Source organism: Budorcas taxicolor, chromosome 25 (assembly GCF_023091745.1).
Source record: "Budorcas taxicolor isolate Tak-1 chromosome 25, Takin1.1, whole genome shotgun sequence".
Taxonomy (NCBI): Eukaryota; Metazoa; Chordata; class Mammalia; order Artiodactyla; family Bovidae; genus Budorcas; species Budorcas taxicolor.
The window spans coordinates 2,132,850-2,157,945 of record NC_068934.1 but is presented as its reverse complement, the minus strand read 5'-3'; the positions used below and the strand labels follow the sequence as shown (position 1 = coordinate 2,157,945).

General features: G+C 40.7%; 1 protein-coding gene across 1 annotated transcript in view; it reads left to right on the top strand.

Moving 5' to 3' along the window:
* DEUP1 (deuterosome assembly protein 1) overlaps positions 1-25,096 on the top strand; it is a 127,581-nt gene that overhangs the window by 63,015 nt on the left and 39,470 nt on the right. Inside the window, exons 8-10 of the mRNA XM_052662359.1 lie at positions 1,164-1,269; positions 8,273-8,470; positions 10,504-10,590. Coding sequence (XP_052518319.1) covers positions 1,164-1,269; positions 8,273-8,470; positions 10,504-10,590 — 391 coding nt within the window. The remainder of the gene's footprint in view (positions 1-1,163; positions 1,270-8,272; positions 8,471-10,503; positions 10,591-25,096) is intronic.

Sequence of the window (25,096 nt, the reverse complement as noted above, 5' to 3'; positions counted from 1 at the left end):
AAAGCAAGGAGAAAAAGGAAAGATATAAGCATCTGAATGCAGAGTTCCAAAGAAGAGCAAGAAGAGATAAGAAAGCCTTCCTCAGCGATCAATGCAAAGAAATAGAGGAAAATGACAGAATGGAAATCATATGGCAGTTCTATTTCCAGTTTTTTAAGGAATCTCCACGCTGTTCTCCATAGTGGCTGTACTAGTTTGCATTCCCACCAACAGTGTAAGAGGGTTCCTTTTCCTCTGCACCCTCTCCAGCACTTATTGTTTGTAGACTTTTTGATAGCAGCTCTTCTGACCAGTGTGAGACGGTACCTCGTTGTGGTTTTGATTTGCATTTCTCTGATAATGAGTGATGTTGAGCATCTTGTCATGTGTTTGTTAGCCATCTGCATGTCTTCTTTGGAGAAATGTCTGTTTAGTTCTTTGGCAGCATGGTTATCTTTTTTTTTTGTAAATAATAAACTTTCTTTTGTAAATCATGTTATTTAGTTTCAGAGCATGGTTATCTTTATTTTTCATGTTTCAATGATTTTTTATTTTACTAATCTCCTTGATATGGACATGAACATTACCTGTTTCTAGTTCTCCAAATTTCCTGTGGAAAGTGTACTTTTCATACTAGTTCCTGCCTTTCCTCTCCAGTGCCCATATGTGGTTGCTATTCCATTTTATAAATTGAGCAGCTGAAGAATAGACTATTTGAGCTTTCTGTGGGTAGACTGTCAGATTTAATGATTTTGGATCACTTTTATGGAGTACTTGCTCCCCTCGGACATATCCTGACATAGCTCCTTTCCACAATGTAGAAGCAGGTCAGGTGTATTTCCTTTTTTATACTGGCTCCCAAGCTATTTTATTATATGAAACAGTCTTTTTCTTCTTATACAAAAATCTTATCTACATATGCAAATTGAGTATTCAGCCAATATTTAATGTATAATTGAAATTCCATATTAATTACAGTGTTTTATTTTCACTAACACTATTATTTGCACTCAGTTAAATATGTAAATACTTATGGGACCTGAGTGTATTAGAACTTTCCATGTGTGTAACTAGAAATGTCTCCAGCAGATTAATAATCTGTCTCTGCAGCCTACAATGGCCTAAATTAACAATGTAATCATAACAGTTTATCAAGTTTAATTTTTATTCATTTTAATTTGTAGACTTGAATCATCTTATTCACCATCTATTAAAGAATCAGAAAAAAAAAGGAAAGAGCTATTTTCGGTGACCCCAGATCAATCAGATCATGAAAAAGAGTTGGACAAGGTATGGCAAATAAGGAGCTCCATTCTTCCAGGCAGATCTGAAATCTTTGAATACAAAGGGGAAAAGATTCTTCCCTCTCACTGCCTTCTTCCTCCTGCTGTTGATGTATTTTCTCCTAAGACAATAACCTACCAAGCTGCTAATTCTGACACTTCTCAGTACGCAGCTGTGGGGAGCACAGACTCAGGTCACCCACCAGTGCTGCTGGGACACTGCTCATGACAGGTAGAGGGCCGAGGCTCAGTGAAAGGCAGCTAGTGGCAAGAGCGATAGCTCAGCCAGGCACTCAGCCACATGCCAGGTGCATAAACGAGGAAGTTGCCTGTGCCGGTTGCTCAAGGTCCTGTTTCTAGGATGGGGCTGGACTAATTAGTCCTACCTCATAAGGTCATGGGTCTTCCCTTGTGGCTCAGCTGGTAAAGAATCCGCCTGCAATGCAGGAGACCTGGGTTCGATTCCTGGTTTGAGAAGATCCTCTGGAGAAGGGAAAGGCTACCTACTCCAGCGTTCTGGCCTGGGAATTTCATAGACTGTATAGTCCATGGGGTCGCAAAGAGTCAGACATGACTTAGCAACTTTGATTTCACTTCAGTTCACTTCATAAGGTCATGATGAAGAGTAAATGAGCTAATACTAGCTGCTACTTAAACAACTCTTGGGCTTCCCTGGTGGCTCAGAGGGTAAAGAATCTGCTTGCAATGCAGGCGACTCTGGTTCGATCTCTAGGTCAGGAAGATGCCCTGAAGCAAGGAATGGCTATCCACTCCAGGGTTCTCGCCTGGAGAATTCCATGGAATGAGGAGCCCGGGGAGCCCTGGTCCATGGAGGTGCAAAGAGCTGGACACAACTGAGCAACTAACATTAAGCTGTTCTTGCCATGTGCCAAAAGCTGTTCTAAGGGCTTAGCAAAACCTAATTCTTACATTCCTCACAACCGTCTGATAAAGCGAAAGTCGCTCAGTCATGTCCGACTTTTTGTGAGCCCATGGACTAAACAGTACATGGAATTCTCTAGGCCAGAATACTGGAGTGGGTAACCGTTCCCTTCTCCAGGGGATCTTCCCAACCCAGGAATTGAACTTGGGTCTTCTGCATTGCAGGCAGATTCTTTACCAACTGAGCTACCAGGGAAGCCCTCCCATCTGATAAAGTAGGTACTAATACTGTCCTCTTTTATATTTAAGGAAACTAAACCACAGAGAAGGTCAGTAATTTCCACCAATATTATAGCTATTAAGCGGCAGAGGCCAGATGTGAATCCAGGCAATCTGGCTCTAGAGTTCATACTCTTCCTTTAAGTTAAAATCCAGAAAATAATGCAAGTAAAGTGCTTAGAACATGGCCTCCCTAGCTCAGGGGAAGCACCTAATAGATGTTCGCTGCTGTTTCTGTTGGTTACACTGAACATGTGGCAAGTACTTTGCCAGCAGCTGGGAACAGGAGTATGGATAAGACCTGGACACTGCCCTGGAAGACCCTGTGGGTTTCAACTCTCCTTCTCTTCTTCCTCTAGTAAAATTCCAAAGTAGCTTTTTTTCCCCATAAGTTTATCATGGCTGCTGCTCACTTCCCTATTCTTTAGGTTTAAGGATTACACAGCATATTCATTATTGTATAGTCTAAACAATAGTTAAAAGTAGGAAAAACCTGGGCATGGCTTTGAATTATCATCCAGTGCCCAGTGCCTGAACACAATGAGGGAGAAGAAATATTTAGCAACCAAATCAATATTAACCCTGAGGGCTCCCATAATTGTATAGGGTCATAAATTCTGTTGTTTGTATAAATTGAACAAACATTTATTGAGTATCTAGTAGGATCCCTGGTGGTTCAGCTGGTAAAGAATCCACCAACAATGCGGGAGACCTTGGGGATCAAATGCGGGTTTGATCCCTGGGTTGGTAGGAGAAGGCTGCCCCCTCCAGTATCCTGGCCTAGAGAATTCCATGGACTGTCGTCCATGGGCTCGAAGAGAGCCGGACATGACTGAGTGACTTTCACTTCACTTCAGGACTAGTGCTATTCTGCGTATTTCTCAGGAAATACAATAATGTAAAAGACAAGTCCCATCTCCTGAAAAATTGACTATGAGGCAACTATTAATTATAAAAAAGTTGTTATGAATTAATGAACATTTTTCTTATGTTTTTCACATAATCTCCTGGAACTGATTTTACTGATATTTTAAAATATTTGTAAAACTATTCTTTACTGGAGACTCCAGTGAATACCTTATGATAAAAGGTTGATTAAAGCCTCCCAAAGTATAGTTATGCTGTTCTTAACCTTACAGATTTAGGTAGAGTAATACAGCTTAGTGACAGATGGAATCTACTGGTTCTGCCTAGTTTTGGTATGGAGGGAGAGAATGCCAGGCACAAATCTCTGCACAGGCTCTGGGAGACCTCTAGATGACACATTGCTGTGCAGAAAAGCTAGCAAATAAATTGTGTATAAATAGCTATAGTTTCCAGGAAGTGTTTGGAGAGAGCATTTCATTCTATAATAAAACCAACAATAGCCATATATTATGACTCTTGCAAGTATTTTATTTTTCTCTTTTTTCAATATAGAATGATTTTTAGTCACTAATTTTGTGATAAAATTGACATTTTTAATAAAGCCAAAAGTCATTTAGAGCTAGGTAAATTAAACTCATTTAAAGAGTTTTGAATTATAACATGCTTTAATATCTAAATGTTGTGAAAATAATAAAAAAAAATACCTTACTCCTTCTTCATGGTAGTATATTCATTTTTTCCCACATTTTAGAAGTGCTATTTTAAGAACATGTTAAGCTACATCAGTTCAGTTCAGTTGCTCAGTCGCGTCTGACTCTTTGTGACCCCATGGACTGCAGCACGCCAGGCTTCCCTGTCCGTAAACATCTCCTGGAGCTTACTCAAACTGATGTCCATGGAGTCAGTGATGCCATCCAACTGTTTCATCCTCTGTTGTCTCCTTCTCCTCCTGCCTTCCATCTTTCCCAGCATCAGGGTCTTTTCTAAGGAGTCAGTTCTTCGCATCAGGTAGTCAAAGTATTGGAGTTTCAGCTTCAACATCAGTCCTTCCAATGAATATTCAGGACTAATTTCCTTTAGGATGGACTGGTTGGATCTCCTTACAGTCCAAGGGACTCTCAAGAGTCTTCTCCAACACCACAATTCCAAAGCATCAGTTCTTCAGTGCTCAGCTTTCTTAATTGTCCAACTCTCACATCCATACATGACTACTGGAAAAACCATAACTTTGACTAGATGAACCTTTGTCAGAAAAGTAATGTCTCAGCTTTTTAATATGCTGTCTAGGTTGGTCATAGCTTTTCTTCCAGTGAGTAAGCATCTTTTAATTTCATGGCTGCAATCACCATCTGCAGTGATCTGGAGCCCCAAAAATAAAGTCTGTCACTGTTTCCATTGTTTCCCCATCTATTTGCCATGAAGTGATGGGACCAGATACCATAATCTTAGTTTTCTGAATGTTGAGCTTTAAGCAAACTTTTTCACTCTCCTCATTCTCTTTCATCAAGAGGCTCTTTCGTTCCTCTTCACTTTCTGCCATAAAGGTGGTGTCATCTGCATATCTGAGATTATTGATATTTCTCCTGGCAATCGTGATTCTAGCTTGTGCTTAATGCAGTGCGATATTTCACTTGATGTGCTCTGCATAAAAGTTAAATAAACAGGATGACAATATACAGCCTTAATGTACTCCTTTACCAATTTAAAACCAGTCTGTTGTTCCATGTCCGGTTCTAATTGTTGCTTCTTGACCTGCATACAGATTTCTCAGGAGGCAGGTCAGGTGATCTGGTATTCCCATTACTTTACGAATTTTCCACAGTTTGTTATGATCCACACAGTCGAAGGCTTTGGCATAGTCGGTAAAGCAGAAGTTAATGTTTCTCTGTAACTCTCTAGCTTTTTTGATGATCCAGCGGATGTTGGCAATTTGATCTCTGGTTCCTCTGCCCTTTCTAAATCCAGCTTGAACATCTGGAAGTTCACTGTTCATGTACTGTAGAAGCCTTGGTTGGAGAATTTTGAGCATTACTTTGCTAGTGTGTGAGATGAGTGCAATTGTGCAGTAGTTTGAACATTCTTGCATTGCCTTTCTTTGGGATTGGAATGAAAACTGACCTTTTCCAGTCCTGTGGCCCTTGTTGAGTTTTCCAAATTTGCTGGCATATTGAGGGCAGCATTTTAACAGCATCATCTTTTAGTGTTTGAAATAGCTCAACTGGCATTCCATCACCTCCACTAGCTTTGTTCGTAGTGATGCTTCCTACGGCCCACTTGACTTCACAATCTAAGATGTCTGACTCCAGGTGGGTGATCACACCATCGTGGTTATCTGGGTCATGAAGATCTTTTTTGTATACTTCTTCAGTGTATTCTACATCCGAAGGATGCTCGTAAAATCCAATTGAGACACATTATAGAACAACCCCAGTGTTCATCAGATAAATTGTAAGGGAAAAAATTGGAGAGAGGAAATGGGAGACAAAACAAGATGTGTAATACTGTCCTGGGATGAGCATGCTTGTACTTCAGCCTCCTAGTCTATGCTTCTGCTCTTACGACTGGGTAATTTAGACCCAGCCAGTTCCTTCCCTGAGAGTCTTTTTTTTTTTTCGTTTTTTCATTTGTTTTTTTAAATGATGGAGTTAGACCACATGATTTCCAAGGTTACATCCAACTCTGAAATTCTAAAAATGTTAGTGTAAAGAATAGATCCAGGTGAGAGATTGGTGGTATGAAGCCTGAAGCTGGACCACCTGCCTTCCTGACCTAAGTACTTTCCATGTTAGGTCATCCCACTCTGGCTTTTTTCCAATGTGGGAACCACATTCCAGGGCTCTACTCAGACAAGTTACATAGCACAGTGTAATTGGACTGCCTGTTACCAGGAATGTGACTTATGAACAGTTACATACGTTGATTTTCTATCTAATCTGGAAAATAGGGATTGTGGGGATTAAGTAAAATGATGTATGTAGAGTATTGAGAGAACACACGCATGCAGGCACAAAGAGAGGCTTTAAAAATATAGGAGCTGGTCTCAATACGTGCACCACATTTAGATCTCTATTCAAACAAATAAATTTGAAAAACATTTATCACACCTCTAATACAAATATAAATTTGATACTGCCTGGGTATTATATGATATTGAAGAGTTGTTAATATCTTTAAGACATTATTCTGGTTATGTTTGAAGAGAGAGAGCACACTCTTAATCTTTTAGAGATCATGTCTTGAAATTTTTAAAGAAGAAATGAAAAAAAGTTTTTCAAGTAAGTTCCCTGGTGTAAATTCATATAAATCTCTTTGTGCATGGCCCCTGCTTAACCTGCAGCCTTACTTCTCACAGCGCACTGAGTCCAGCCTCGTCAGGCTGCTTCTGGCTCACCGAGCGTGCCCCTCCCTCTGACCCCTTTCCTTCGCTGCCCTCATTGCCTGGGAGCCCATCCCCACCTCTCTCTTCCCTTGGGCTTCTGTTCACCCCTCAGTGTCAGTCCCAAGCCCCTTCCTCTGGGACCTATCCTGATGCCCACGGGCTGGAGTAAGCACTGCTCCACCACAGGCTGCTGGTACTGGTTGCTGCACTCGGTTGTAACTGTTTATTTTCCTGCTTCCCCTAATGGACTGTGATTTTCTTTTTTTGAGAGCAGTAATTATGTACTTTATCTCAGAACCTCAAGAATCAGAGACAGTGAATTAGAAATGGTGAAGGATTTCTAAGGGCCTCCCAGATGGCTCAGTGGTAAAGAATCTGCCTGCAATGCAGGAGATGCAGGAGACATGGATTTGATCCCTGGGTTGGGAAAACCCCCTGGAGAAGGAAATGGCAACCCGCTCCAGTATTCTTGCCTGGGAAATTCCATGGACAGAGGAGCCTGGAGGCCTGTGGTCCACAGGAGTGCAGATGATTTCTAGGCAGATGAGAGGAGGCTGAACTAAGACAGAGGTAGTAGCAATGGAGAGCAGAGGCAGGACTTAGGAGAGGCTGAAACAGAAGGACCATGTTTCCTACCTGACTTGATTTGGGAGGATGAGGGAGGGGAGGAGTCCAGGATGACCCAGCAGTTTCTACCATGGGAGGTTAAGAATATGAGATCCCACAGGCTAAGAAAAGTGGGTGGCGCTTTTTCATGAACACATGAAGTTTGAAATTATAACATGATTCTGAAAAACACAGTGTTCAGTTACAAATAGTACAGCACAATTTAGTCCAAAAAAAAAAAGCACGGAATTTAGAGCCAACAGTCCTAAGTTCTATACCTCGTTCTTCCAGTTAATAGCTTTATGACTTTGAGCAAGTCCCTTCTCTGAGCCAACTTTTTTCTCCCTAAAAACTGGTTCATCAGTCTTTGGGTGGAAGGTCCAGCACTCCTCCATGGCACCAAGCCCAGAGTGGTGGTTTAATGGGTATAAAGTAAGTTACACAAGACAAGTAAGTTCCACATCTGCTGCACAACACAGTGCAACAGTCAACAGTACGGATAAAGATTTGTTGGAAAGGTAGAAAAGTGTTCTTACCACACACACAAAATTATTAATAAAACCACAAAGGGACACAGAGAAACTTTTAAAGACAACTGTAATGATTATTATGTCTGTGTCCAAACTCACCAGATTTTATCCATGAACTGTGTGCAGTCTTTCATATACCAAGTATACGTCAGTGAAGCTAGGGGGAAAGTGCTAGATAAAACGTTCCCTACCTTCCTGTCAAAGTAGTCATCAAAGTGTATTAGTAGTTGGTGATGACTTGTATACAATAGGAAGTAGAAGTGAAAAAGAAATTTTGAAAGTGGAAGGAAAAAGTAAATGAATCATTATTGTAAGTATCTTTTAAATTCAGCATTGATCAGAAAAGGGGGGTAAGGTGGGGCCTGCCTAAGTTTAAGGTAGGATAGAAAGACAGCATATGGCCAGTGAACCCTTTCAGCTGCCTTCTGAAGGATTTCTTGCTGTTTTCTGGAAAATATCTGCTGCAGATAAGAAGTCATCTCTATCAGGAGGAAGAGTACCACAGCTCTGAGCAGGAAAGAATGAGGAATGAAATCTCTGACCTGACACAGGAGCTTCATCAGAAGGAGATCACTATAGCAACTGTCATGAAGAAAGCTGCCCTTCTGGAAAGACAGTTAAAAATGGAGTTAGAGATAAAAGAGAAAATGCTATCGAAACAACAGGTATGCACGGGGCAGGAGCGCCTGTCCAGGTCACCTTTGTTCAGTGCAGAGAGTCACCTTCCTTATTGATTACGGAAAGCGTTCTATTTCTTCTATGGTTTCTGAGTCTAGCAGCACAGAAATGCCTTGTGGAGTCACATAACACCTTGGTGAGATAGCGCAAAGTGTCATCAACCAAAAACCAGGGAAGCAAGTGACAGCACATGATAATTTCTGTAAATCTCAGACTATCATTTTCTTATGACCCATGTGATCACCCCCAGCAGTAGCAGCATGCAGTAGTCACAGATTGCTTCCTGAATTTGTTTTCCTTAGTTCTCGTCAATTAACATTTTTAACTTAAGAAGGGCTTTTGCTCCAGCTTTTTGTGGACACTTCTCATTCCCATTTCATATCTTTATTTTAGAATTTTGAAAAATGGATATTGAAAATGAAGATTAGCTCATATAAACTGAATATTCACTTAATGCATATAGCATGGTTCATGGGGAAAAAACAGCAATTATAACATCCTACTGCATGTGGATTCAGATACTGCAAGTGACTTCTAAGTCTTCCCTTCCTTCTTCCCTCCCCTCCTATTTATTTTGAAATTCCCTCAATCCTGTGGTGGTGGTGGTGGTTTAGTCATTTAGTTGTGTCCAATTCTTTGCGACCCTATGCACTGTAGCCCACCAGGCTCCTCTGTCCGTTACCCCAAATATAGTTTTTGAGAGCACCATTCAATAATTTTCTAGATCTATGACAATTACTGGGGCTTCCCTGGTGGCTCAGATGGTAAAGAATCTGCCTGCAATGTGAGAGACCCAGGTTTGATCCCTGGGTTGGGAAGATCCCCTGGAGAAGGGAATGGCAACCCACTCCAGTATTCTTCCCTTGAGAATTCCATGGACAGAGGAACCTGGTGGGCTACAGTCCATGCAAAAAGTCAATAACAGGGCTATTTAAATACGATGTATTGTAAAAATAAGAAAATATTCTGGCTTTGCCCTCTTATAAGCCTTAAACTGTGATTAACCTGTAAAATACACAGGAAAATTACATAGATGGGATGATAGCATTGGCTGCACTGTATAGGAAATGATATTTTACAGGTGTTAACAGTGGAAAATCCCATGGATGGAGGAGCCTAGAAGGCTGCAGTCCATTGGGTCGCTGAGGGTCAGACATGACTGAGCGACTTCCCTTTCACTTTTCACTTTCATGCATTAGAGAAGGAAATGGCAACCCACTCCAGTGTTCTTGCCTGGAGAATCCCAGGGATGGGGGAGCCTGGTGGGCTGCCGTCTCTGGGGTCGCACAGAGTCGGACACGACTGAAGCAACTTAGCAGCAGCAGCAGCAGCAAGTGATCAAGGTGGTTGGATTATGAATGGTTTTCATTTTAACCTATATACTCTTCTATATTTTTAGACTTTTGTCAAGGAGAATATATTTTGTAATTTACAAAAGTAAATCTTTTTAAGGAAGGTGCTTTATGTAGAAATGAGCCCTAGATAAATAAAAGGGCAGATGCTGTGTCTAAGTACTGTCAAGTAGAAGAAATTAGGGAGAAAATAAATTAGGAGACAAAATGCAGTAGTCACAAAAAAAAGAAGGAAATTTGGCAGGAGTATCAGGAAGAACAAAACAACATGAAATCATGTTTGCATGTTGTAAAAATTTATCAGGTAATGAAGAAACTTAATGGACAGTGTTATTCAAACATGTTTTTAAAATTGTGATTTTTTTCTGGTGATAATTTGCATACCATAAAAAAACAGAAGTGAGAAATTGAATTGGGGAATGGGAAAGGGTAACCAATCAGTATAGTTTGTTTTTAATTTGGCAGCAACCAGGAAAGGAGGGTGCAGTGGGGCCCGCCGAAGATCAGAGAACTGAATGAGAACACCGGTTTATGATGAGCCTGCCTAAGTGTATCCCTTTGCTACTCTTAGAAAATACTTATATTAACAAAGTAAAATTGATTTTCATAGAATTGTGGGCTCTTATTATGAATTTTACATTCACTTTTAACTACTAATCTCCTTTCAGATGTTGGATACGAGGTACAAAGCTGTCAGGACGGAAAACACACACCTGAAAGGCATGATGGGAGACCTGGACCCCGGACGGTACATGGTAATGTGCTGACGCCGCTCCGTAGCTTGAGCAGAGGGCTTCCTCCTTGGCCAGATACTGTTTACTGAACGCCTCCCGCCTGTCAGGCGTGCCGGAGTCGGGCTGACAAAGTATCTCGTACTTGGATGGAATTTACTTTTATCTGCAGGCTGGACCAATTGAATTTCTGGTTTTCTCCTTGTTCTTTTCTTGAACTGGGCTCAATTCAAATTATTTCCTCAAACGTATATTACGGTCCTTGCCTTTGCGTCTGGACTGCTACACCCCGCATGGCCCGACTGCCGTCAGCTCCGCTTGATGCCCTGCCCCTGAGACTCCGGTCAGGACAGGTAGTTCCAGCCGCACTTGGGCCGATTTGTCTCTTGGCTTGTTACTCCCCCCCAGATGGGGAACAAGGACCGAGTGGTGCCTTATTAACGTGTCACCAGTACCTCCCAGCGTCAGGGGGACAGTCTTCAGTGAATGTTGGTTGAATAAAAAGAAGAATGGGTCAGTGAACGATTGAGGGCTGACCTTGTGGTTTTTAACTGGGGCCTTTACAAGGCTTACACAAGACGACTTACACAGGTTGTGTGCCTTTCTTTTCAGTTGTTTAATACAACAGTTGAGGTTTGGTTTTTTACATGTGAAATAGGAGAACCTTTATTTATTGAGCTAATAAAATATCATAGTTACTTGTTTATCATTTATTTGTTTTGAGTAAAAATTCTGAGATGAAATAATTTTCTGCCAGTGCAGGGAATGCAGGGGATCCAAGTAAGGCGATTGCTTAACCTGGCCTCTGGTTCCTCACTGTAAAGTGATGAAGTTGGATTAGGCATTCTCCATGGTCCTTTCTTAAGTCAGGATACTGTCTTTCTTTCTTTGTCCGTATTTTTATTTTTGAATTTTTAATTGAAGTATAGTTGGTTTACAATATTATGTAAGTTACAGGTATACTACTTAGTGACTCACAATTTTTAAGGTTATTCTCTATTTATAGTTATTATAAAATATTGGCTATATTCCCTGTGTTGTACAATATATCCTCATAATTTATTTTATACATAATAATTTATACCTCTTAATTCCCTCCTGCTCTCTCTATATCTGTGAATCTCTTTTTTGTTATGTTCACTGTTTGTTATATTTTTTATATTATACATAGAAGGGTGTCATACAGTATTTGTCTTTCTCTGACCTATTTCTCTTGGCATAATACCCTTCAAGTCCATCCATGTTGTTGCACATGGCAAAATTTCATTCTTTTTATGTCTAAGTAGTATTCCATTGTGTGCGTGTGTGTGTGTGTGTGTGTGTGTGTGTGTGTGTGTGTGTCTACGTACCACACCATCATTATCTATTCATCTGTTGATGGACACTTAGGTTACTTCCATATCTTGTCAACTGTAAATAATGTTGCTATGAACATTGGGGTGTTTGTATCTTTTTGAACCATGTTTTTGTTTTTTTCAGATATTTATATACCCGTGAGTGAAATTGCTGGGTCATAAGATAGTTCTATCTTAAGTTTTTTTGAGAAACTTCTTTACTGTTTTCCACAGTGGCTGCATCAATTTGCATTCCCATCAACTGTATGAGGATTTCATTTTCTCCATGTTCTCACCAACTTGGTTATTTGTATTCTTTTTGATGATAGCCATTCTGACAGGTGTGAGGTGATCATCTCATTGTGGTTTCAATTTGCATTTCTCTGATGATTAAGAATGTTGAGCAATATCTCTTGTGCCTGTAAGCCACCTGAATGTTCTCCTTGGAAAATATCTATTCAGTTTAATCTATTTTTTAATTGGGTTGTTTGTTTTTTTGATGTTGAGTGTATGAGATGTTTACATACTATTGATATTAACCCCTACTGATCATATCATTTGCAAATATTTCCTTGTGTTCAGTCAGTCAGTTCAGTCGCTCAGTCATGTCCTATTCTTTGTGACCCCATAAATTGCAGCACACCAGGCCTCCCTGTCCATCACCAACTCCTAGAGTTCACTCAGACTCATGTTCCTCGAGTTGGTGATGCCATCCAGCCATCTCATCCTCTGTCATCCCCTTCTCCTCCTGCCCCCAATCTCTCCCAGCATCAGAGTCTTTTCCAATGAGTCAACTCTTTGCATCAGGTGGCCAAAGTATTGGAGTTTCAGCTTCAGCATCAGTCCTTCCAAAGAACACCCAGGACTGATCTCCTTTAGAATGGACTGGTTGGATCTCCTTGCAGTCCAAGGGACTCTCAAGAGTCTTCTCCAACACCACAGTTCAAAAGCATCAGTTCTTCGGAGCTCGGCTTTCTTCACAGTCCATCTCTCACATTCATACATGACTACTGGAAAACCATAGCCTTGAATAGACAGACCTTTGTTGGCAAAGTAATGTCTCTGCTTTTGAATATGCTAATCTAGGTTGGTCATAACGTTCCTTCCAAGGAGTAAGCATCTTTTAATTTCATGGCTGCAGTCACCATCTGCAGTGATTTTGGAGCCCCCCAAAATAAAGTCTGTCACTGTTTCCCCATCTATTTCCCATGAAGTGGTGGGACCAGATACCATGATCTTCGTTTTCTGAATGTTGAGCTTTAAGCCAACTTTTTCACTCTGCTCTTTCATTTTCATCAAGAGGCTTTTTAGTTCCTCTTCACTTTCTGCCATAAGGGTGGTGTCATCTGTATATCTGAGGTTATTGATATATCTCCCAGCAATCTTGATTCCAGCTTGTGGTTCTTCCAGCCCAGCTTTCTCATGATGTACCCTGCATAGAAGTTAAATAAGCAGGGTGACAATATACAGCCTTGACGTACTCCTTTTCCTATTTGGAACCAGTCTGTTGTTCCATGTCCAATTCTAACTGTTGCTTCCTGACCTGCATATAGGTTTCTCAAGAGGCAGGTCAGGTGGTCTGGTATGCCCATCTCTTTCAGAATTTTCCACAGTTTATTGTGATCCACCCAGTCAAAGGCTTTGGCATAGTCAATGAAGCAGAAATAGATATTTTTCTGGAACTCTCTTGCTTTTTCGATGATCCAGCAGATGTTGGCAATTTGATCTCTGGTTCCTCTACCTTTTCTAAAACCAGCTTGAACATCTGGAAGTTCACGGTTCACATATTGCTGAAGCCTGGCTTGGAGAATTTTGAGCATTTCTTTACTCTAGCGTGTGAGATGAGTGCAATTGTGTGGTAGTTTGAGCATTCTTTGGCATTGCCTCTCTTTGGGATTTGAATGAAAACTGACCTTTTCCAGTCCTGTGGTCACTGCTGAGTTTTCCAGATTTGCTGGCAGTATGTTGTCTTTTCAATTTGTCATTCAGTTCAGTTCAGTTTAGTCACTCAGTCGTGTCCGACTCTTTGCGACCCCATGAATTGCAGCACACCAGGCCTCCCTGTCCATTACCATCTCCTGGAGTTCACTCAGACTCACGTTCATCGAGTCCGTGATGCCATCCAGCCGTCTCATCCTCTGTCGTCCCCTTCTCCTCCTGCCCCCAATCCTTCCCAGCATCAGAGTCTTTTCCAATGAGTCAGCTCTTTGCATGAGGTGGCCAAAGTACTGGAGCTTCAGCTTTAGCATCATTCCTTCCAAAGAAATCCCAGGGCTGATCTCCAGAATGGACTGGTTGGATCTCCTTGCAGTCCAAGGGACTCTCAAGAGTCTTCTCCAACACCGCAGTTCAAAAGCATCAATCCTTCAGCGCTCAGCTTTCTTCACAGTCCAACTCTCACATCCATAACGTGACCACAGGAAAAACCATAGCCTTGACTAGATGGACCTTAGTCGACAAAGTAATGTCTCTGCTTTTGAAAATGGTATCTAGGTTGGTCATAACTTTTCTTCCAAGGAGTTTCCTTTTAATTAGGTCACATTTGTTTATTTTTGCTTTTATTTGTTTTGCTTCAGGAGATAGATGCAAAAAATATCACTATAATTTGCATCAAAGAGTTCTGTGTGATGACTGTATTTCTGTGATAGTATGTCCTTAATTCTCCTAATAGTCCACAATCTAGCCTCAAAGAATAGAATCACCCTGGAAGCTTTCTGCATTCTTCTTTGCACTTTGTTATGGATCCTGTGATTGGAGTATGTGCTGTGCTATGCTTAGTCACTCAGTTGTGTCTGACTCTTTGGACCCCGTGGACTGTACCTCACCAGGCTCCTCTGTCCATGGGGATTCTCCGGGCAGGAATACTGGAGTGGGTTGCCATGCCCTCCTCCAGGGGATCTTCCCAACCCAGGGATCAAATCCAGGTCTCCCTCACTGCAGGCAGAATCTTTACCGCCTGAGCCACCAGGGAAGCCCCATTGGAGTATAGATAAAAATAAGGGATGTGTGATTCCCCTGTCTGTTCCAGAAAGTCTATGTGATGCAAGGACTGTTTTTCCTAAATTGCATACACAAAAAAGTTAAATTGGATTCTGCCTTCATCTATGTCTTTCTTCTCTCTCTCTCTCTCTCAAAAAAAGTGGTTTTTGTGTTATTTTTCAGAATCTCAGTCTGAATGTCTGTAGTTGTGCGTTCGGCTTCATTACAGCCCCCACTAAGCCACTTCACTCTGACTGCTGTCGGCATTTGGCTCTATTTGCTTATTTGTTTTCAATTTTTCAAGCAATAAAACACAGAAAGATGTGTAGAGAAGCTGCTAATTATCCCTGTGTCCATCCCCAATCCCAGTTTGGACTCCAGAGATCCTCAATGCTAACCAACTACTGTATTGCATTCTATAAAACATTTTCCTTGCTTGTGCAAACACTTAGATGGGATGGGTTGAGTGTTCTTTTACAGAAATACATGTATAACATTTACATTGGGCCTTCCCTGGTGGCTCAGTGGTAAAGAATCCGCCTGCCAGTGCAGGAGATGTAGGAGACTCAGGTCTGATCTCTGGGTTGGGAAGATCCCCTGGAGGAGGGCATAGCACTCACTCAAGTATTCTTTTTTTTTTAATGGTTTACTCAAATTTTATTATTATTTTTTTATTTTACAATATTATATTGGTTTTGCCATACATCAACATGAATCCGCTATGGGTGTACACGTGTTCCCCATCCTGAACCCCCCTCCCACCTCCCTTCCTATACCATCCCTCTAGGTCATCCCAGTGCACCAGCCCCAAGCATCCTGTATCATGCATCGAACCTGGACTGGTGATTCGTTTCACATATGATATTATACATGTTTCAGTGCCATTCTCCCAAATCATCCCACCCTTGCCCTCCCCCACTCCAGTATTCTTGCCTGGAGAATCCCATGGACAGAGGAGCCTCTCAGGCTACAGTCCATGGGGTCGCAAAAGAGATAGACCAAGTGATTAGATGATGACAGTAACACACAACTAAGGGATTAGATGATTACAATAACAACAATATATACATTATTCTAAACTGCCTTTTGACTATATATCATGGACATCTCTACAAGTCAGTAGAGAAACATCTTTTATTTTTCTTAATTTTTCAGAAAAAAAACCATATATACTCATGTAAAATACATATACATTTTAATGAATTGAAGCATAACTCATATACCAGTGATTTTATTGAGTGTTGTCACTCTTTTTCTCATTTCTCCCCTTCCCTCCATTTCTCCAGCCACCTTACAACCGATCCATTAGATAACGTGTTAACTCTTCGGTATGCATTGTTTTATGTTTTTTCATGTGTGTGCGTGCGTGTGTGTGTGTGTGTGTGTGTGTGTGTGTGTGTGTAGTCATATACCTATTCAGGGGTTTTAACTTTTTTAAAAAATAGATTGCATTTTGTACACCTCTGTGTCTTATATCCTTTGTTAATCCTTCTAAGTCAGCAGGTTTAGGTCTTATCTGATTATATATAGTAGCTTAAGAATATCCCATGATTTTCATGAAAAAATTCAGCTATTTTTCTAGAATTACAGTTGGGGTTAGGGGTACTGACTCCATGCAGTCAAAAGTCTGAAGCTAACTTTACAGCCAGCCTTCCTCCATATCTGAGGATTCAACCAATTGCAGATGTATAGTGCTGCAGTGCATATTAGGACAAATGAAAAAACCTGTGTACAAATCCACACAGTTCAAACTCATGTTGTTCAGGGGTTAACTGTAATTCATTCATAATTAACAACTCTATCTATCTCTAGATTTTTACACAGATATACAATACTGTGAAAAACATCTTGGAATAGCTTCCTGAGAATGCAATTGCTGATTCATAGGATTTGTATCTTTTAATTTTAAAATGTTTATTGTCAAATCATATTTCTACCATCTCTGTAAGAGAGTAACCTTTTCTTTCATCCTTACTGGCAATAGGTGTTATTGCTCTTTTAAATTTTTGCTCACTTGATGGGTGTAAAGTGATTTCTCAATAGTCTTTTAATTTACATTTCCCTGACTGCAGAGGGCATATTTTTGCATATTTATTGGCAATATACTATGACTTAGTTATATTTTTTGATCATTTTTCTTGGGCAAAGCTTAAACTCATTTTATTGGGGCTTTCTTTTTTTCTTGTCAGTTTATAACAGCATTTTTCTAATTTGTTGTTTCTAACTTTTATATCTGTCCTATGAAATGTTTTAAACTTTTATTTGTCAAACATGTACAATTTTTTGTTTATAGCTCCTGAATTTCCTTCCTTGTGTAACATGGTTCTTCTAACTTCTGGACAATATGTATAATTTCTTCAAAGATTTTTATATTTTTCATCTAAATCTTTAATTCATTTGAATTACACTTTTGCATATAATATAAAATAGGAATCCAGTTAAAGATTTTTATAATAAATGTTAGGCTCAATTAATCCAGTTTCTCCTGATAATTTCCTGTTGGATTCTATTTGGAATTGAATTAAGCTTATATATTATCTTTGAAAGAATTGGCATTTCTATAAAAGTAAATTTCCCTATCCAGTAATATGGCATGGCTTTCTCTTTCTTCATCTCTTATTTTATGCTTTTCAATAAGACCTTACGGTTTTCTTCATATAGTTTCTGTGCCTTTCTTTTTAAACTTATTCTCAAGTATTTTATATTTCCTGTCACTATTGTAAGTGGAATATTTTCTTTTTTCCGTATCCAAAAACTTACTGTAAATATAGAAAAAAAGTCAAACTATCTTTTAATTCTAGTAGGCTTTTTACTAGAGGTCCTTAAGTGTTTTGACATATGCAGTTGTATCAACAAAAATAGTTGTATCTCTTCTACTGTTCATACCAGTAATTTTTGTCATATTGAACTTGCTGAAATTTCCAAGAGAATATTAAGTAATCATAGTGATTATTGGCAAATCTGTCTAATTTCTGATTTTGGAGTTTTACTATTTAGGATAATATTCTTGATTTATGGTCTTTATTATGTCTTTCTATTCCTGAAATTACTTAGAGTTTTAAAGATTTGCTTCTGTTTTATCAAATGCCCTTTCAAAATACATGACATCATGTAGTTTTTGTCCATTAGTTTTCTGATGTGTAATACACTGTGATTGATAGATTTCCTGATATTGATCCACCTTTAAATTCCTGGAATAAACCTTTTAGATTATTATATTCATTTTCGAGTGGTGTCATAACAGACTGCCACAAACTGAGTGTCTGAAGACAGTAGAAACTTACTGTAGTATAGTTCTGGAAGCTAGAAGTCTAAAATCAAAGTGTCGATAGGACTATGAAAAGAAAAAGAAAGTAAAATAGCTTCAGTTCAGTTCAGTTCAGTCACTCAGTCATGTCCGACTCTTTGCAACCCCATGAATCGCAGCACGCCAGGCCTCCCTGTCCATCACCATCTCCCGGAGTTCACTCAGACTCACGTCCATCGAGTCAGTGATGCCATCCAGCCATCTCATCCTCTGTCGTTCCCTTCTCCTCCTGCCCCAGTCCCTCCCAGCATCAGAGTCTTTTCCAATGAGTCAACTCTTTGCATGAGGTGGCCAAAGTACTGGAGTTTCAGTTTCAGCATCATTCCTTCCAAAGAAATCCCAGGGTTGATCTCCTTCAGAATGGACTGGTTGGATCTCCTTGCAGTCCAAGGGACTCTCAAGAGTCTTCTCCAACACCACAGTTCAAAAGCATCAATTCTTTGGCGCTCAGCCTTCTTCACAGTCCAACTCACACACCCATACATGACCACAGGAAAAACCATAGCCTTGACTAGATGGACTTTAGTCGACAAAGTAATGTCTCTGCTTTTGAAAATGGTATCTAGGTTGGTCATAACTTTTCTTCCAAGGAGTAAGTGTCTTTTAATTTCATGGCTGCAGTCACCATCTGCAGTGATTTTAGAGTCCCAAAAACTAAAGTCTGACACTGTTTCCACTGTTTCCCCATCTATTTCCCATGAGTAGCTTCAGTTCAGTTCAGTTCAGTCGCTCAGTTGTGTCCAACTCTTTGCTTACTCCTTAGAAGAAAAATTATGACCAACCTAGACAGCATATTCAAAAGCAGAGACATTACTTTGCCGACTAAGGTCCGTCTAGTCAAGGCTATGGTTTTTCCTGTGGTCATGTATGGATGTGAGAGTTGGACTGTGAAGAAGGCTGAATGCCAAAGAATTGATGCTTTTGAACTGTGGTGTTGGAGAAGACTCTTGAGAGTCCCTTGGACTGCAAGGAGATCCAACCAGTCCATTCTGAAGGAGATCAGCCCTGGGATTTCTTTGGAAGGAATGATGCTAAAGCTGAAACTCCAGTACTTTGGCTTAGTCGTGTCTAATTCTTTGCAACGCCATGGACTGTAGCCTACTATGGTCCTCCATCCATGGTATTTTCCAGGCAAGAGTACTGGAGTGGGTTGCCTGTTCCTTCTCCAGAGGATCTTCCTGGGTCTCTCGCATTGTAGGCAGATGCTTTACCCTCTGAGCCACCAGGGAAGTCTCAGTAGGACTGTGCTCCCTCTGAAATCTTTGGGGGGAACTCACCCTTGCCTCTTTACAGCCTCTAGTGATTTGCCAACACTCTCTGTCAGTCCTTGGCTTGTGCACGTATTGCTCCAATGCCCTGTCTTCACACGGCCAGCTTTCCTTCTTTCTCTTTGTCTCTTCGTACCATCTTCCCTCTATGTATGTCTGTTCTGGCGTCCAAATTTCCCCTTTTTATAGAATCCCTGTCATATTGGGTTAGAGTCCACCTTAATGACCTCATTCTTTATTTGGTTACCTCTGTAAAGATCCTATTTACAAATAAGATCACATTCTAAGGTATTAATAATGGCTGGGACTTCAACATATAACAGTCATACTCTTAACAGTTTTAATATATTACTGACTTCTACATGGTAATATTTTATTTAGAAATTAAGATTTGTGTATATAAATGACATTTGTATATAGTTCTCTTTTTACCAGCTTGTTATATAGTAATGTTGGCTTTATAAATAAATAGGGAGTTTTCCATATTTATGAGTGGTCTGCCATAGTTTAAATAATATTGGAATTACAGGTCTTTAAAGGTTAGAGGGAACTTAGCTATGAAACCATCTTGATATTGAACCAGTGAAGATAAACCAAAATGGAAAAGACTATAAAGGAGAATGTGTATATATAGATAGATAGATACCACTCCAAGATGGCAGAACAGAAGGACGTGTGCTCATTTTCTTTACAACTCACTTTTGAACAACCATGGACAGGAGAATGTTGGATCCCACCAAAAAAAGATACCCCACATCCAAGGGCAAAGGAAAAGTACCACCAATATGTTTGGAGGGATGAAATCAAGTATACAATCAAACTCCAACCCACCACAGATGCTCGGAAGGCTCAAACAAAACCTTGTGACCACCACAAGACCCCACAGAGACTGAGCCAGACCTGCCTTTGAGTGTTTGAGTGTCTCCTGCGGAAGGATGGATTGTCAATGGCCTGCCGCAGGGGCAGGGTCTCTGTGTGCAGCAGACCTGGGTGTGGCATAAGCCCTCTTGGAGGAAGTCACCAATAACCCCACCACAGAGCCGCCAGAACTTACACAGGACTAGGGAAACAGACTCTAGCAGGGCACAAACAAAACTTTGTGCAAACCAGGACCCAGGAGAAAGGAGCAGTGACCCCACAAGAGACTGAGCCAGACTTGCCCGTGAGTGTCTGAGAGTCTCGGGCAGAGGCATGGGTCATCGGTGGCCTGCTGCAGGGTTGGGGGCACTGAGTGCAGCAGTGTGTGCTTGGGACCATTTGAAGGAGGTTGCCGTTTTCTTCATTAACTCCACCATAGTTTGGTCTCAGGTCAAACAACAGAGAGGGAACACAGTCCCGCCCATCAACAGAAAATTGGATTAAAGATTTACTGAGCATGGCCCTGCCCATCAGGACAAGACTCAGTTTCCCCCTCAGTCAGTCTCTCCCATCAGGAAGCTTCCATAAGCCTCCTATCCTCCTCCATCAGAGGGAAGACAGAATGAAAACCACAATCACAGAAAACTAATCAGTCTGATTACATGGACCACAACCTTGTCCAACTCAATGAAACTGAGTTGGACCCATTCCATGTAGTGTCACTCAAGACAGACAGGTCATGGTGGAGAGTTCTGACAAAACGTGGTCCACTGGAGAAGGGAATGGCAAACCACTTAAGTATTCTTGCCTTGAGAACCCCATGAACAGTATGAAAAGGCAAAAAGATATGACACTGAAAGATGAGCTCCCCAGGTCAGTAGGTGCCCAATAAGTTACTGGAGAAGAGTGGAGAAATAACTCCAGAAAGAATGAAGAGACAGACCCAAAGCCAAAACAACACCCAGTTGTTGATGTGGAAGTTGGTGATGGAAGTAAAATCCAATGCTATAAAGAACAATATTGCATGGGAACCTGAAATGTTAGGTTCCTGGATCAAGGTAAATTGGAAGAGGTCAAACAGGAGATGCCAAGAGTGAACATCAACATTTTAGGACTCAGTGAACTAAGATAGACTGGAATGGGTGAATTTAACTCAGATGACCATTATATCTACTGTTGTGGACAAGAATCCCTTAAAAGAAATGGAGTTGGCAGCATCGTCAACGAAAGAGTCCAAAATGCAGTAGTTGGATGCAATCTCAAAAACGACAGAATGATCTCTGTTCGCTTACAAGGCAAACCATTCAATATCACAGTAATCCAAGTCTATGCCCCAACCAGTAATGCTAAAGAAGCTGAAGTTGAATGGTTCTATGAAGACCTACAAGACCTTCTAGAACTAACACCCAAAAAAGATGTCCTTTTATTATAGGGGAATGGAATGCAAAAGTAGGAAGTCAAGAGATACCTGGAGTAAGAGGCAAACCTGGCCTTGGAGTAAAGAATAAAGCAGGGCAAAGGCTAATAGAGTTTTGCCAAGAGAACGCACTGGTCATAGCAAACACCCTCTTCCAACAACACATGAGAAGACTCTACGCACGGACATCACCAGATGGTCAATACTGAAATCAAATTGATTATATTCTTCTGCAGCCAGAGATGGAGAAGCTCTATACAGTCAGCAAAAACAAGACCAGGAGCTGACTGTGGCTCAGCTCATGAACCAAACTCGGATTTAAATTGAAGAAAGTAAGGAAAACCACTAGACCATTCAGGTATGACCTGAATCAGATCTCTTACGATTATACAGTGGAAGTGACAAATAGATTCAATGGATTAGATCTTATAGAGTGCCTGAAGAACTATGGACTGAGATTCATAACATTGTACAGGAGGTGATGATCAAAACCATCCCCAAGAAGAAGAAATGCAAAAAGGCAAAATGGTTTTCTGAGGAGGCCTTACAAATAGCTGAAAAAAGAAGAGAAGCAAAAGACAAAGGAGTAAAGGAAAGGTATACTCATTTGAATGCAGAGTTCCAAAGAATAGCAAGGAGAGATAAGAAAGCCTTCCTCAGTGATCAAGGCAAAGAAATAGAGGAAAACAATAGAATGGGAAAGACTAGAGATCTCTTCAAGAAAATTAGAGATACCAAGGGAAAATTTCATGCAAAAATGGGCTCAATAAAGGACAGAAATGGTAGGGACCTAAGAGAAGCAGAAGATATTAAGAAGAGGTAGCAACAATACACAAAGATCTTCATGACCCAGATAACCACAATGGTGTGATCACCTACCTAGAGCCAGACATCCTGGAATGCAAAGTCAAGTGGTCCTTAGGAAGCATCACTACAAACAGAGCTAGTGGTGGTGATGAATTACAGTTGAGCTATTTCAGATCCTAAAAGTTGATGCTGTTAAAGTGCTGCACTCAATAAGCCAGCAAATTTGGAAAACTCAGCAGTGGCCACAGGACTGGAAAAGGTCTGTTTTCATTGCAATCCCAAAGAAAGGCAATGCCAAAGAATGTTCAAACTACTGCACAATTGTACTCATCTCACATGCTAGTAAAGTAATACTCAAAATTCTCCAAGCAAGGCTTCAATAGTACATAAACAGTGAACTTTTCAGTTCACTGTTCAAGCTGGATTTAGAAAAGGCAGAGGAACCAGAGATCAAATTGCCAACATCTGCTGGATCATCAAAAAAGCTAGAGAGTTCCAGAAAAACATTTACTTCTGACTTATTGTCTGTGCCAAAGCCTTTGACTGTGTGGATCACAATAAACTGTGGAAAATTCTTCAAGAGTTGGGCATATTAGACCACCTGACTTGCCTCTTGAGAAAACTGTATACAGGTCAGGAAGCAACAGTTAGAACTGAACATGGAACCACAGACTGGTTCCAAATTGGGAAAGGAGTATGTCAAGACTATATTGTCACCCTGCTTATTTAATTTATATGCAGAATACATCATGAGAAATGCTGAGCTGGATGAAGTACAAGCTGTAATTAAGGCTGCCGGGAGAAATATCAATAACCTCAGAAGTGCAGATGAAACCACCCTTATGGCAGAAAGTGAAGAAGAGTTTCTCGATGGAAGTGAAAGAGGAGAGAGTGAAAAAGTTGTCTTAAAACTCAACATTCAGAAAACTAAGATCATGGCACCCATCACTTTGTGGCAAATATATGTGGAGCTTGGAAACAGTGACAGACTTTATTTTGAGGGGTTCCAAAATCACTGCAGATGGTGACTGCAGCCATGAAATTAAAAGACGCTTGCTCCTTGGAAGAGAAGATATGACCAGCCTAGACAGCATATTAAAAAGCAGGGACATTACTTTGCCAACAAAGGTCTGTCTAGTCAAAGCCATGGTTTTCCCAGTAGTCATGTATGGATATGAGAGTTGGACTATAAAGGAGGCTGAGTACTAAAGAATTGATGCTTTTGAACTGTGGTGTTGGAGAAGACTCTTGAGAGTCCCGTGGACAGGAAGGAGACCCAGCCAGTCCATCCTAAAGGAAATCAGACCTGAATATTCACTGGAAGGACTGATGATGAAGCTGAAACTCCAATACTTCAGCCACCTGATGGGAAGAACTGTCTCACTGGAAAAGCCCCTAATGCTGGGAAAGATTGAAGGCAGGAGGAGAAGGGGATGACAGAGGATGAGATGGTTGGATGGTATCACTGAGTCAGTGGGCATGAGTTTGAGCAAGCTCCAGCAGTTGGTGATGGACAGGGAGGCCTGGCCTGCTGCAGTCCATGGGATTGCAAAGAGTCGGACACGACTGAGTGAACTGAACTGAACTGTGTACATGTATGTGTAGCTGAAGTTTCAGTTGTGCAGATCTCAGTTACCTTTCCCTTCTCTTCTATGGTACTTGGTATATTCAGATTTCACTTGTTCTTAGGTTGTTTTGGTGATTCTTATTTTGCTTGGGAAAAAACTTTACCCATTCCAAATGTTTCCTTGTTACCAAAGTTAGCAATATCCTAGAGTTCTTTGCATCTTTCCAGATTCTGTGTTTATGTTTTCTTTCTTATTTCTAAGCATGTATAGTTTAGCTCTCTCTCTTTTTTTAAGTCTGGCACACAAAGGCACTGCTTATTAGTATTTAAAACTATTGACTTTATTATTTCCTCTTTCCTAATTTCATTATTGCTATCTTTTATTAATTTCCTCTTCCTGGTTTGTTTTGTTGCACTTTGTCTGATACCTTTTTTAAAAATTATATATATGTTTGTCTGTTTCTTGGCTGCTGTGGGTCTCTGTTGCGGTCTGCGGGCTTTCTCTAGTTGTGGCAAGTGGGGGCTATTCTCTAGTTGTAGTGCGTGGCTGTGGTGGGTTTCTTCATCTTATAAATGAAAGTTGGCATTTTTTTATTCAACATCTGCTCATTCCACTCCCCAACCCCCCACCCAGACTGCCCCTGACAACCACCATTCTACCTTCTGCTTCTGTCGGTTTGACTTTTTTTAAAATTCCACATACAAGTGCAAACATACAGTATTTGCTTTTCTCTGTCTGGATTATGTCACTTAACCTAATGTCCTCCGGGTTCATCCATGTTGTCTTAAGTGGCAGGATTTCCTTCTCTTATGGCTGAGTAGTATTATGTGGACTTTTCTCTGCCTGCTCATACACTGATGGACACTTTCATGTCTTGGCTATGGTGAACAGTACTGCAGTGAGCACACTGGAGTGCAGACATGTCTTGAAACACTGGTTCCGTCTCCTTTCAATACATGCCCGGATGTGGGACTGCTGGCTCAGCGTGGTGG